The sequence below is a fragment of the Fusarium redolens genome (genome assembly GCF_020744475.1).
Source record: "Fusarium redolens strain MPI-CAGE-AT-0023 chromosome Unknown BKA55scaffold_5, whole genome shotgun sequence".
Lineage (NCBI taxonomy): Eukaryota > Fungi > Ascomycota > Sordariomycetes > Hypocreales > Nectriaceae > Fusarium > Fusarium redolens.
The window spans coordinates 343592-356090 of NW_025763668.1; the positions used below are offsets into that span (position 1 = coordinate 343592).

The 12499-nt window shown below is 47.1% G+C and overlaps 4 protein-coding genes across 4 annotated transcripts; 2 read left to right on the plus strand and 2 right to left on the minus strand.

Moving 5' to 3' along the window:
* Positions 1–578: 578 nt before the first annotated feature.
* Positions 579–3976, minus strand: BKA55DRAFT_687235 (uncharacterized protein; the record flags this gene model as incomplete). Its single annotated transcript, XM_046199032.1, has 9 exons — positions 579–949; positions 1018–1395; positions 1466–1584; positions 1633–1808; positions 1856–1886; positions 1941–2000; positions 2174–2824; positions 2850–3090; positions 3181–3976. The coding sequence occupies 9 exons, from the start codon at positions 3974–3976 to the stop codon at positions 579–581; spliced, it is 2823 nt and encodes a 940-aa protein (XP_046051650.1).
* A 2268-nt stretch (positions 3977–6244) lies between these two features.
* BKA55DRAFT_506312 (uncharacterized protein) lies at positions 6245–7219 on the plus strand (the record flags this gene model as incomplete). Its single annotated transcript, XM_046187258.1, has 1 exon — positions 6245–7219. The coding sequence occupies one exon, from the start codon at positions 6245–6247 to the stop codon at positions 7217–7219; it is 975 nt and encodes a 324-aa protein (XP_046051651.1).
* A 350-nt stretch (positions 7220–7569) lies between these two features.
* BKA55DRAFT_536654 (cytochrome P450) lies at positions 7570–9257 on the minus strand (the record flags this gene model as incomplete). The annotated part of the gene is made up of 4 exons (XM_046189851.1): positions 7570–8683; positions 8762–8940; positions 9000–9110; positions 9162–9257. 4 exons carry the CDS (start codon positions 9255–9257, stop codon positions 7570–7572), a joined length of 1500 nt encoding a protein of 499 aa, XP_046051652.1.
* An 888-nt stretch (positions 9258–10145) lies between these two features.
* BKA55DRAFT_673355 (heterokaryon incompatibility protein-domain-containing protein) lies at positions 10146–12499 on the plus strand (the record flags this gene model as incomplete). Its single annotated transcript, XM_046198025.1, has 3 exons — positions 10146–10158; positions 10251–10754; positions 10806–12499. Exons 2-3 carry the CDS (start codon positions 10355–10357, stop codon positions 12497–12499), a joined length of 2094 nt encoding a protein of 697 aa, XP_046051653.1. The 5' UTR covers positions 10146–10158; positions 10251–10354.

A 12499-nucleotide genomic window follows, 5' to 3' on the forward strand; every position in this document is an offset into this window, starting at 1 on the left:
TGGGGATATCAGTATCACCCTCCATGTCTGACCGTTAAAGGCATTGTATCTCAGTTCCCCCTGAGGAGCTCCACGGTGGAAAAGGTATAGCTTGCCTTTGAAGGTAACAGCACACATTCCAGGTGAAGTAACAGTATTCGGAATAATCGTTGTAGCGCCTTTTGTCCAGGCGCATGAGTCGTATAACTCGTAATAGACTCGGGACTGATGCGTTTGAGGGTGAAGATGGAAAATGTAGAGCCTGTGAGTAAAGAACCGATATATCCTGATTCGCCGCCCACTCAACATGGAACGTCCCTTGTATATCCAGCCACTCGGCCTGAATCTCAAATATCAAAGGCTTATCGTCCACAAAAGCCCTGTTGCTAGCCTTGACTATAATCTTGGTGACTCGTAGAATGGCCTTCTTCAAAGTATTCAGAATATCTTTGTTCATCTGCGACACCTTTTGTACGATTTATTGAATATCATCCAGCGTTGCGATGAGGTCGTTGACTTGTATCTCTATGCTTTCGTAGTCCTTCTTCTTGTTCAAGTATGCATGTTTTGCAGGCAACATCTTGATTTCACCCTCGATTTCAGCAATTCTCTTCCTTGCAGCCTCTTTGCTTCGGCGTAAGTCTCTCCTCAGTCTTTTCAAGAGCTCTCTTCGCTTCCTTCATGGCATCTTTGAGCTCTTGACTCCTCCTCATCAACTCTTCAAGAAGTCTGATTTGACGATTCAGATCTTCTTTTTCATCCTTGGACATCTCCTCAATCCAGGTCATGGGTCCTCTATTGATGAGACCATCAAGTGCTCGTCCAAATTGGTCGAACTTTCTGGCTGCTTCGTTGATGGCTTCTTCGATGCGCCAGAAAGCTGGTAGTTTCATGATGGCTTCTCCAGCGTGTCGGAGTTCTGCGTCGATTGCTTTTCGGGCATGTGCTTCCTCTAGACCTAGTGTAGCTTCTGTGAGCTTTATGGCCTGGTCAAGTGTTAATGAATGCGACTATCGTTACTGCAATGATAGTACGTACTCAATATGGTTTGTCCAAGATACCACCGTGATTGAGGTTCCACTCGCAACTCTTCTTCCATTTCCATCTCGTTACCTCCAGTTCTATCAAGGTTAGAGTTTGTCGATAGCTCAAAGTTCTTACCTTGCACCTGAATACCTCGGTCGTAATATCGACCTAAGAACTCTGCGCCAGATGAGACATACAACTTGAGGTCCTTGAAAACCAGTTTGTCCTCCGCACCTTTCATCCGCTGCATTTCTGGGTTGTCGATGAGAACGCTAGCAAACTGAATGATCTCCATAGCATCGATCTTGTTCATCTCAAGCTGGAAGACTGCTTCAGCGCTGGTCACGCGCAGACCCATGTCGAGTTTCGCGCGATACTTTCCAATATCGACTTGTCCACGGAGAGCAATTTCACTGAAGTTTTGTTAGGACATTCGCCTAGCAGTAAACGGGGGACTTACTCTGGTCCAGTAACGAGAACAGTCGCATATGTAAGCCTGTTCCGAACCCGAGTTGAGAAAAGACCAGGTTCTTATTCAGGTTGAATGGGTTGACCCATTTGGAATCATCAGACATTTTCCTACCAAGTCGTTAGTATTGTATCATTACGACATGTCAACCAACTTACAATTCTCCTCTTGCACTCTTGAAGGTTCCAGCAATGACTTCCTCCACAGAAATGGGGTCTGAGTCCTTGAACGTCAAAGTCAATGTTACGTGAATGTCCAACTCTGGCCCTGTAGATGACTTGATGGCGATTGTAGTACCGAATTGACGGAGGTATGCAGTGTCCGAAAGTTTCAACTAAAGTATATCAGTATGACTCAGCGTGGACATGCTTGGAGACTTACTTTGAAGGACTCGGGGAGATCAATAGTAGCGCTGATCTTGCCGTTCGAAGTTATTGATAAGATGAGCGTCAGTCCTTCTAACTACTTCTTCCCGTTGAATTCCTCAAGTTGCGGGAAGGAGGGGATAGTTGCATAAGCTGTAGGCCTAATCATGATGTTAAATCCAAACTTATAGTATCACATCTGAACTTACGTTTGACAATCGGATATTTGTACGCATCAACCGTCCCCAGAACATCCCAGTTGTCTGGCTCCTTCTCTTCCTCGTCCTTTTCCTCTTCCTCTCCTTTCTTGTCTTCGTCCTCATCCCCCTCTTACTCATTCGGGCCCCCGTCAGGCATTTCCTCCTTAGCAACGTTGAGTACATCAAGGCTGTTTATCCAGACCTCGCCATCAGGTACCCTATTCGTACTCGCCTTGGGCCTCACCTCATCACCCTTCTCTTTATCACCATCGGTCTTCTCTTTCTTCTCATCACCATCTCCATCTTCTTTCTCTTCATCTTTCTTTTCCTTCTTCCTCTCGTGAGAGGAAGCGATAAGTGCAATATTCTTCAACTCGAGGTTGAGAAAATTATCCTCTGGAATAGCATCCCAAATTTCTCTCAACCTGACATTCTCAATAGCACCAAATGCTAGCCATTCCCTCTTTTCCTTATCCTTCTTCTGCTCTGTGTAAAGCCCGGCCTTGATGGTGACCTTGTTGATTTCGACCACGCCGAGGATTCCGAACCTGCTTCCTCTCTTGACCTTCTTTTTCTTCTTCTCTTCCTCTTCCGCAGCAACAAAGTCTCTCGCAACCCTGTAGTTCACATCCAGCGGAACGTTCGCATAGGGAACTTTGGTGATCACCAAGCTGCCGAAGAAGGCAAAACCAAAGAACCAAGACTTCTTCCCCTTCGGTTTGTCGTCTGAACTTTCTTCATCGTCATCTCTCTCCTCATTCTCGCTTCCAGCCCCGTCGCCGGCTCTTGATGTCGTTGATGAAGGGGAACAGTGTTCCCAAAGGATGGCTGTTGAGGCTGAAGCTCTCTGTATTAAGCTTGATCTTCTCTCTGGCAGGTTCATCCTTATCGTCCTCCTCTTCCTCTTTATCATCCTTGTCATTTGACGGTTTAATGTCTGGTTCGGCAGACAAGGGCACAATTTTCCCACTCGGTTCTTCGGTCTTGTCTTGGCTCTTATCCTCTTTGTCTTCCGGTTCCTCGGGCACATCAACGGCATCCTTTTCGGGTCCTGATCACGAATCAGATTTCTCCGTTCAACATGGAATTCACACAATAAGTGCAAGAGCAAAGTGCGATCGATATGGATGTAAGCGCTTACCTTTGTACTTGTATAACTTGGCTGTCAAGCCCTTTATTCCCCAAAAGTCATCAATGTCTCCAGACAAGACAAACTCGTCCATCTTAGACCCCCCAAGCTTCTCCTTGTTGTTTTCTTCATCCTTCTTCTCCTCGAGCCCTGTGGGTTCCGAGCCCCCCGCCTTGAAGGCGGACAAGGTCCAAGGAATGGGTCCCGAAGTCGACTTCTGGAAGCTGGAAAGTGAGGAGCTCCAAGCCGTGGGCAGATTCGTCGCAGCAGATTCAACACCCTTGATATCCGAGCCGCCTTGACGTTCGTCGGGAAGAATAAGTAGAGGCATTGGGGGCTCTTCGGTCTCATCATCTAAGATCTTGGCAATCAATTGAGCTGGTTGTCCCTTGCTTGCTCGAATAGGCTGGACGGGAAGGTCGGCGAAGCCATTCATGTTCTCATCTGGGATGACAAGACATAGATTGCGCACGACAGCGCCTCCGATAACTGTAGCTCGCTGGAGAGGAGGACTATCAGACTTGATGGTTTTGTTCCAGCCTGCGAAGCTGGCACCAGCATCGGGTGGGGTGCCAGGCTGCTCATCGGTCTCGGAGTCGATCTCGGATAGTTCTGGCAGCTCAACATCAGGGCGAAAGGCAAGAGGTGTTGATCCTGTGATGCGACTGATGGGAACATCGAGAGAAGGCATTTCAATTCGGTCCAGTTCTTTCTCAATGGCATCTCCGGGGAGGACTGAATCCGGATCTGGGTTAGGCGGAACGAGGCCCCATTCCGGTGGAAGCTTGGTGATCGATTGAGATGTCATGGTTGGAGTAGTAACTGTTTCGAGATAATTGAGTAGCTTGGAAGATCGATTATGGCTACCGCTCGCGGAAGAATTGGCGGCTCAGCTCCCCATAAGTAAAAGTCATCCGTGCCATAGTTGGCCTAGACTCAAATGATGCGAGCCGATGATCGATTGCATGCTGGGTATCGCTCGATCAAGGCGCGCGTAAAACCTGCTCATTCAGGGCCCCTAATGCTGTCTCACATGCAAGTCTGGACCATTGAAGACTAGGCACCTCAGTATCTCGATGATAATGTTCCCAATTGAGTGTTTAGCTTTACTTTCTGTCACTTGTCGTTTCGGACTAGCTATGGCGGGGCTGAGCTAAGACATTCAGAATGGTGACGATCATCGAGGGCAGTGAAGTCAATCGAACCAATTGAGACAATAAAGAGCTTATCTACGATACATCGCGTCGACAGAGTCGTCACTGAAGAAAGTTCAATCCGGCAGGCAGCTCGTTATGCTTTAAATGACGAGTTATAATGCAGCGAGTGAAAAGAAAATCGAGTTGAACACTGTCCGAGAAGACGGATGCAGAAAAGATCGACTTCAGCTCATGTTACCAGACAGATTATTGCCTGATTTGGACTCTGCTGATTGAGCTACTGGAGACTAAATGCCGTGCCGCTGCGGGCCGAGCACACGATGTCATCCTTCACATCGCCATCGCTCAGCGATCGATTAATAAGCCCTGAAACTTCTCTAAGCCACGAGAAAAGCACAGATCAACCTCTTTAGTCTTGTGCATGGTGTCAATGGTTGATGTGACTGCTCAATCTCGTAGAGGGTAAGTAAGTTTGTATGCTTGATATGGGTTCATTCTAGCTGTTTAATCTTTGTGGATTGGTAACCACTTCTTCTTTACTTAGGGCGAGGGGTTGATCACTAGCACGATCCAATTTTCTGAAATAATATTTGAATATAAGAAATCAGAAAGTATATAATACGCACAGGAGAAAGAGGCGCAGCTGTGATAGCTGATCAACGTGCAGAAAAGAGGCAAATTCTCTTTCTACAGGGTAGGGTATTTTGACGCTATCGCGATAAGGATAAGCTCTTATCAGTAATTCTGGAGAAGCATGTCATTTCACCCTCCACCATGTTGCGATCGGCAGTTATACCGAAGCAAGAATACCACTGTAAATGGAGTTGTCGAAATCTCAATGATAAAGATAGATTTATTGCAGGCATTTTAATGGGAAAACAAGATGAAGCGAGTTCAAAATAGATCTCTCCGTTCACTAATGGATGATGATATAAATAGAAAGCTTGGCATAGAAAAGGAGAATTTCTGCTTTGTCATTCCAGCCTTAAAATAACAGCCGAGGCCCCATCGCGGGCAGGGCTCACCAATTGATTAGCGGAAAATATTTTGGGCCGATTTTATCTATACGAGGTTTTGCCCCGCGGATTTTTGAGCTGCAAGTTCTGGGCCTAACTTCCCCTGGTCCATTTACGAGAAACTGAACTCTCTCCTCAATAAGCTTTACAAGTAAAAACTCTGTTGGATTGGAACTTTAGTATCGAGATGAGAGAGGATAAAATACGCATGCTTAAATTTGCGCTGATGCACGGAACAAAACAGAGCGAAGAAAAATATCACCAAATTGAGAACTCTGCCCAAAACGGCCAGTGTTTCTAAAATTATCCGAGCCTTGGCTGACCCCTATCAAAGTCCCAAGAATTGGGACGAAAAAAATAGGGGGGAACGGGCCAGTTAAGCCTCAATGCGCGCTATGTAACGGTCTCTCCGAAGCATAAAAACGCATGTCATCAAAGCGCTAAGCGAAACCCGGACATTCCGACTGTCCAGCCAAAGCAGAGATAGATCACGTATGCAAACACGAAGAAGTGAGGCAAAGTTCTGTTGGGAGAAACGTTGCTTCTGCAGAAATTATTTAAACACGCAGCCAGCCACAAGTTTCTGTTTGCGGCTTTGGACCATGAATTATTGGGAGGGGAGGGAGCCATACCCGCTTTGGTCATCAATCTGACGTTAGCTACGGGGGCTAGTACCTGATTCTAAACAGGGATGAGCCCCGTTGACTAGCAAAGCCCCGGCAGTTCTATGACATGACCGTTACGAAATATGTACAAAAAGGACAACAACGCTTCAAAATATACTGCTTCTCTGTTATTCTTTTCTTCAACCCGCGGTGACCTTGTAATACCCCGCAAACACCTTTTTTTTTTTAAACCACCATATCCTGTACATTTCTTCTCCAAACACCACTACCCGCCAAAATGCCAGGACGCACTTCCCCAACAGGCAGTGTCATGACACAAGAAGCCTACCGAAAGCGAAAAGAAGAAGAGAACAGCGAAGACGAAGAGGAAAACATTAACTACGATTCCGACGACGATGGCAAGCCAAAGAAGCAAAACGATCAGAGAAAACGTCAAGAAGCTCACCTCGCTGGGTACCGACAACAAATGATGAAAACAACCGAAGGACCGCCATCAATAGAACACTCCCGAATTCCATCGATACAAGGTCCATGGATGAATATCCCCGACGATGACAGCGACGATGATGTCCCGCTGGCGATGCTGCAGGCTAGAAGTCAACGTGATCGCATGTCTCGCTTAGCAGGCGTTCGATCAAACCCCAATCTCCGGGCATCCGCGCAACAACACATGATGAGACCTGGTTCGGCGCAAGGAAAGCCCGATAATGGTTCACATCTGCGATTGCCATCCTTTGCAACAAATCTTCCTCAAGATCCTTTCCAAGACCCGTTTCAAGATCCATTTCAGACGAAGAAGCCCATGTTCACGGGCGGGTTGATCAGTGTTATTGCGAATGAGGAGCGCGCTAAAGCATCGCGACGGGGAACACCAAGTGCTAGCTTTCAAGCACCACAGAACCCGTTTGCTTTGACGAGTGCATCGCCGTACATGCCGCCACCGTATGGAGCGCCAATGCCACAGCAATTATCGAGGCCGCAAACACCTTCTGGTCAAATACATCAGCAAATACCCCAGGGCATCCAAGACCAGATGCAGTTTATACAGACCATGACGTTTGGCGCGCAGCACAAGTCCAATAATTCGTGGGCCAGCATTCCGCAAAGACCTGGAACGAGTGGTAGTGCGGCGCCGGCGGTGAAGCCTGCGTTGCCGGCTTATGGGGGTTATGCGCAGTCTATTCCACCAGCGGAAAGGAGTACTGTTGGTCTTCCTAGTCGATACAGGGCAGTGTCGAAGCAGAAGGCGTAATGAAAAGAATAGAATGGAGAGAATGATTATATTGGGGGAAGTGATATGATACCTGACGCGGAAAATAATGCGACTCGGAGACTGTACCAAATATTTTATTTGTATCATTGGGTATTTGGAGTTCAAAAGGAATGATTGGAATACACGGCCTGTATAATATTTATCTTGAATCGAGTATCAATAAGACTCGTCTTAAGCTTATGGCGAGGAGCATAAGAATGATAATGCAGTATGCATTTTTCGCGATGACTCGATCTGATCTTAAGCTCTGCAATAAATTATTATCACTTCCTTTGGCAGTCCATTCATCCTCCCAAAATTTCCTACAATAACCCACGCTGGCGCGCTACCTAATTGACGGGCGAAATAGCGAGCATGAGCCTTCTACCACGCGGAGCTATATTAAACCGATCCTCCATCTCCATCTCCCAAACCTTCATTTCTTCTCCAACCCTAAACCTCAGACCCGAGCGCATGACCTCGCTTACAGCCCAATAAAGTTCTTGCCACGCAAGATTCTGTCCGATACAATTTCTCTTACCAAGGCTAAACGGTGTGAGAGCAGACTTCATCTCCGGGGTTTCGGCGAGCCATCGCTCCGGTATGAATCTCTCTGGGTCTGGGAACACTGACGGATCATGGTGGTGAAGCCAGTTCTGCATTCCGATAACGGTGCCGGGCGGCAGAGTGTACTTGTCTAGTGTCAAAGGCTCGGTAAGCAGTCGGGGAATGGTCGAGATAATCGTTGGATGAGCGCGGAAAGTTTCTTTGATGATTGCATTGATGTAGGCGTTGTTTCTGATAGCCACGATATCATCTTCGGGTATCGCAAGTACTTCCGTACGCAGACGCTCCTGAACAGCCGCATTCTCCAGCTTTGAGATCTCGTACAGCAAGTATGTCAAAGTAGACGATGTAGTACCCGAGCCAGCAAACATATAGCCCATAGCCTCCTCAACAAGCTCTTCATGGGTAAGTTTGCGTCCCAAGTAGCCATCGACCCCAGTAGCCAATGGCGTAAGCAAGTACCTCTCATCAGAGGAACTCTTCTCTAGAAAGTGATCGACCATCTCATATGACTTCTCCCGCCAATAATCTCGTTTACGGTATGAGTCACCGATGACACCCGGCAATTTGGTACCGATATCAAACCTGGCTACAAAAGGAAGGGCGCCATCAAAGAGCAAAGTGAGTGCGCTTCCATCCATTGCCTGGAGTAGTTTCAGGGCAGCTGCGCCGTCGGCATCGTTGGAGAAGTCTTTTGCGAAGCCAGCTTGACATATGACCTCGAAGCTGAAGAGACCGCACAGTGTATAGGCATCGACGGGAGATGATGTACCGCTTCTGAGGCGTTGCGCGAGACGTTTGGCATTGCCCTGTATCAACGGGTCCAGGAGTGCAACTGATTGCAGCGAATAGGGAGGACTGCTCATTTTTCTTCGTGCAGCATGTTGCTGAGTGTTTCTATCATGCTGAGTCAGATGACGGGCCCTGCAAGTAGAGAAACCATAAAAAGGTGACAGAAGAAAGAACTAGACTCACATCATTTGGAAAATATTGTCTTTACCCACAAAGGTAGCAGATTCATAGAAGTCTGGGTTTTTAATCATTCCCTTGGTATTCAAGTAGATGGTGCGCAGGTGTCTCCAGTCGCTGATGGAGACCTCATTCGGGCCAGTTCGTACAATAGAACCGTACTTCATGTGGAGTTCCTCCAGCTTCTGTATTTCGGGTTTTATATCAGAACATGCTTGAAGAGGATGTTTGAAGATGTACATACGTAAACGCGGCGGCCTTGTATGGCACTCAGCCATACTGCTGCTCCAGTGAGCTTGGTAGAGGATGGTCCGGGGATATGTCGAAGAGGATTGAAGAGTAAGCGACCGATAATCTGTGAAGCTGTTGGTCAGATAGTGATACTAACGGAGATACGGTGACTGACTTTAATTGATAGATAAAGCAGACATAACGATAGTGAGAGCACAGCGACGAGAGGCCCCCGAGAGAAGCCCGAAACTTGATGGGACAAGCCGCTCATCGCGATGAGCTGGAAGATTTTAGTTGAGAAAGATAAGAATGGGATTCAAGTATTATAGCTAGGCTGTCGATATGTACAGTTTATACTCAGGTACGAAAACAGAAGATGCATTTGCTATCTATACGGCTCTCTCTTAAATAATGGGAACTCCGGAAGTCTTTGCGGGGTTGAACAACTGTAACCCATTGGCTACTCGGCCCCTCATGGCCATGAAGCAATCGGGATGTGGAGTCCCCCCATTAGTGTCTTCACCACCAAAGTCAGCTCATTGGGTCAGATCTCTTAGATCAAAGCCATTTGAACCGCGATGTTCCTGTTTCCTCCTGCTCTCTCCTATATCTATCTTGAAATTTAACAGATGACCGCTATTATACTACGTAATAATGCATTTTAACTTTATTTAAGATAACACCCATGTTAGAATAAGTGTCAAGACAGGCGGCGGACCACGGCGATAGACTAGGCCGGGTCACTTATAGTCTTCCCTCATCCTAATGTTACCCCGCAATCCCGGCGTTCATTAAACACCGGCCCAAGCTTAGTGCATTTATATTGATATCTGGACCCTTTATCTCATGAATCAATTAAGGTGTTAGTTCGAGATCAAGACGTTCAGCTTCGTGCCTGAGTTCTCATCGGTCGGGGTGAGACCGTGTGCAGATACTAGGTCGAGACTGATCTTGAAGTAGTCTACACCTGCTGCTACACGACTCAACTCGAGATAGTGTATGAGTATAGTGTTTTTCGTCAAGTAAGAAGTCCCTAACTGAAGTAACAAATTACTGAGATGAATGGTTTCGGATTCTGTTCGGTTTTTATATCAGCAGCAGCCGGTGAGTTTGAAAGATATTAGGACTTGAACACAATACGGCCGAATCTTGACGTTGCAGTGAGACTCTTGGTATGAGTTCCTTCACGATGCCCGGAGTGTATATTCACCCGTCCCGTACAGGGATTAAAGAGGGGGCGCTGACCTCCTTTCAAAAATGTCAGATTCATTGTTTGTAGATAGGAAAAGGGTATGAAGAATAGATCTGACTCTATGACCCTATCGGTAAACCTACACAGTCGTTTCATATCGTCCAAATCGGTTTGCCATGTTCCCACCTCCTATCTCGCAGTTATGCACGAACTGCTCACGAGTTCTCGATATCGACTTGTTGCTGGACCATAACCCCATCAACAACAAAGGTTACCGCCCATACGATATGGACAAAGAGCTGTACCGATTTCAAGACACTTGGCCAGAACTACCAGGCCTTGCAGATTCCGGCTGTGGATTATGCAAGTTGATTCGAGACACCTTTGCTTCCCGGTCTCTTTCAACCGAATACAAGGGGCGTATTACTGGCTTGCTGACAAGGTTCGCGACATCGATTCAAGAGAAGCCGAGGAAGGTTTTCTATTACTCCATAAGGATATATGGCGAATCGGAAGGGTACGTGGACTGGTCCACGGTGCTGGCGCATGCACAGTTCTTGCCCTGCTCTCATGATGGTATGCATGCCCTTTTCTTCATGAATTGAGGATATACTAACAGAGGGGTAGATGATATGCCGTTTCTGCGCCCTCCTCCTACAGAAGTTCTGTCTGAACAAACACTGAACTTCATGAGAAAGTCCATTGACCAGTGTGCATCGACCTGTCATCCATGGGAGCCTTCTGGCTCTACTCCCTCGCGACTTCTCGATATGTCGGATTATCAAACCAAAGGACGCATCAAGCTCGTGCAGACGGAGAAGTTGCCAAGAGTCAAATATGCAGCGCTGAGCTACTGTTGGGGAAATGCAGACGACGCAGCGTATCAACCTAAGACAAATTCCGCCAATTTATCTGAGAGAATTAGCGGCTTTAGTATCGACACCATGTCTCCCGTTGTTCGCGATGCTATCACAACTTGTGAGGCGTTGGGGATACGTTACTTATGGGTTGATGCACTCTGTATTCTACAGGGAAAGGCTGATGTCGCGGACTGGGACATTGAAAGCCAGAAGATGACTGACATCTTTCGCAACGCATATATTACGATTTGCCCGTCCTCCTCCAAGGGTTGCCGGGAAGGCTTTCTGGGTCAACGACAGCTGCACCCTGGCATTCGTGTCAAGACCCCCGTCACCTCAAATGCAGTGTTCCAAAAGGAGAGTCGAGAATACTGTATTCTTCCATACGTTGAATATAATAAGGACACAACCTCCGTCATTTTCAGCCACGAGTTTACAGATTCGAAATGGTATACTCGGGCTTGGGTATGGCAGGAAGTCAACTTTTCACCCCGACTCGTTATTTTCTCCCCGACGTTCGTCTTTTATCGGTGTCCAGAGAATTTACTCTGCGAGAACGGCGCCACAAAAACAACAATGTATGTCCAAAAAGGCATAGGAGAATACCACAGCAAACGATATCAAGATGCACAGCCATTCGCCTTTTTTCGAGCCTGCGTGGAAGATATCTCAAGCAAGGACATCAGCTTCGAGTCTGATCGTTTAGCTGCAGTGGCAGGTGTTGCAAAACAAGTTGCTCAAGCGACAGGGAGTGAATATGCTGCAGGTCTATGGGTTGAGGATATTTACAAAGATCTAATCTTTGAGAGAAATCTTCGTGAGAGAAACAATCGTGACAAGGGCGGGCTCGTGAGGTACATCGAGTCATTGAGGACCAGACACTCTGCTATAGGACCTACGTGGTCTTGGCCTGGGCATAGAGGCGGAGTCCGTTGGGACTCGAACTTCTCGTCAGTGGACCGCGAGACTTTGGAGCTTAGCGGTGGAGATTGGGAGTATGAGTGCAAATATATTGACATCACCACCGATAAAGTAGGAGAAAACCTGTTTGGTCAAGTAAGCCGGGGCTGTTTGGCTGTTACTACCAAAATGGCATCTTTGACGGAAATTGCAGCACTTCACGACGGAGATGACGAGGAACTTATTAAGGAGATGTTGATTACGCCCGAGTATAGCAGTCAGGTCGCTTGCGGTATCAACTGGAACTGGGACGTTGATAACGCTGAGACTCCAAGCCATCTCGCAGATAAGATTCTGGTTATGGCATTCTCTAGCTGCTTATATGGACGCAGTGATATCAGAAACTTGTACGGATTGATGGTGTATCCGGCGGAGAAAGAGGGTGAATATTACCGAGTAGGATCCTTCGAGGCACAGAGTGCAGATGATGATGAGGAGGGCGAGGATACTGGGGTACTTATGGCACAGAAGTGGAAAGAAAGAAGTATTGTCATCATTTAG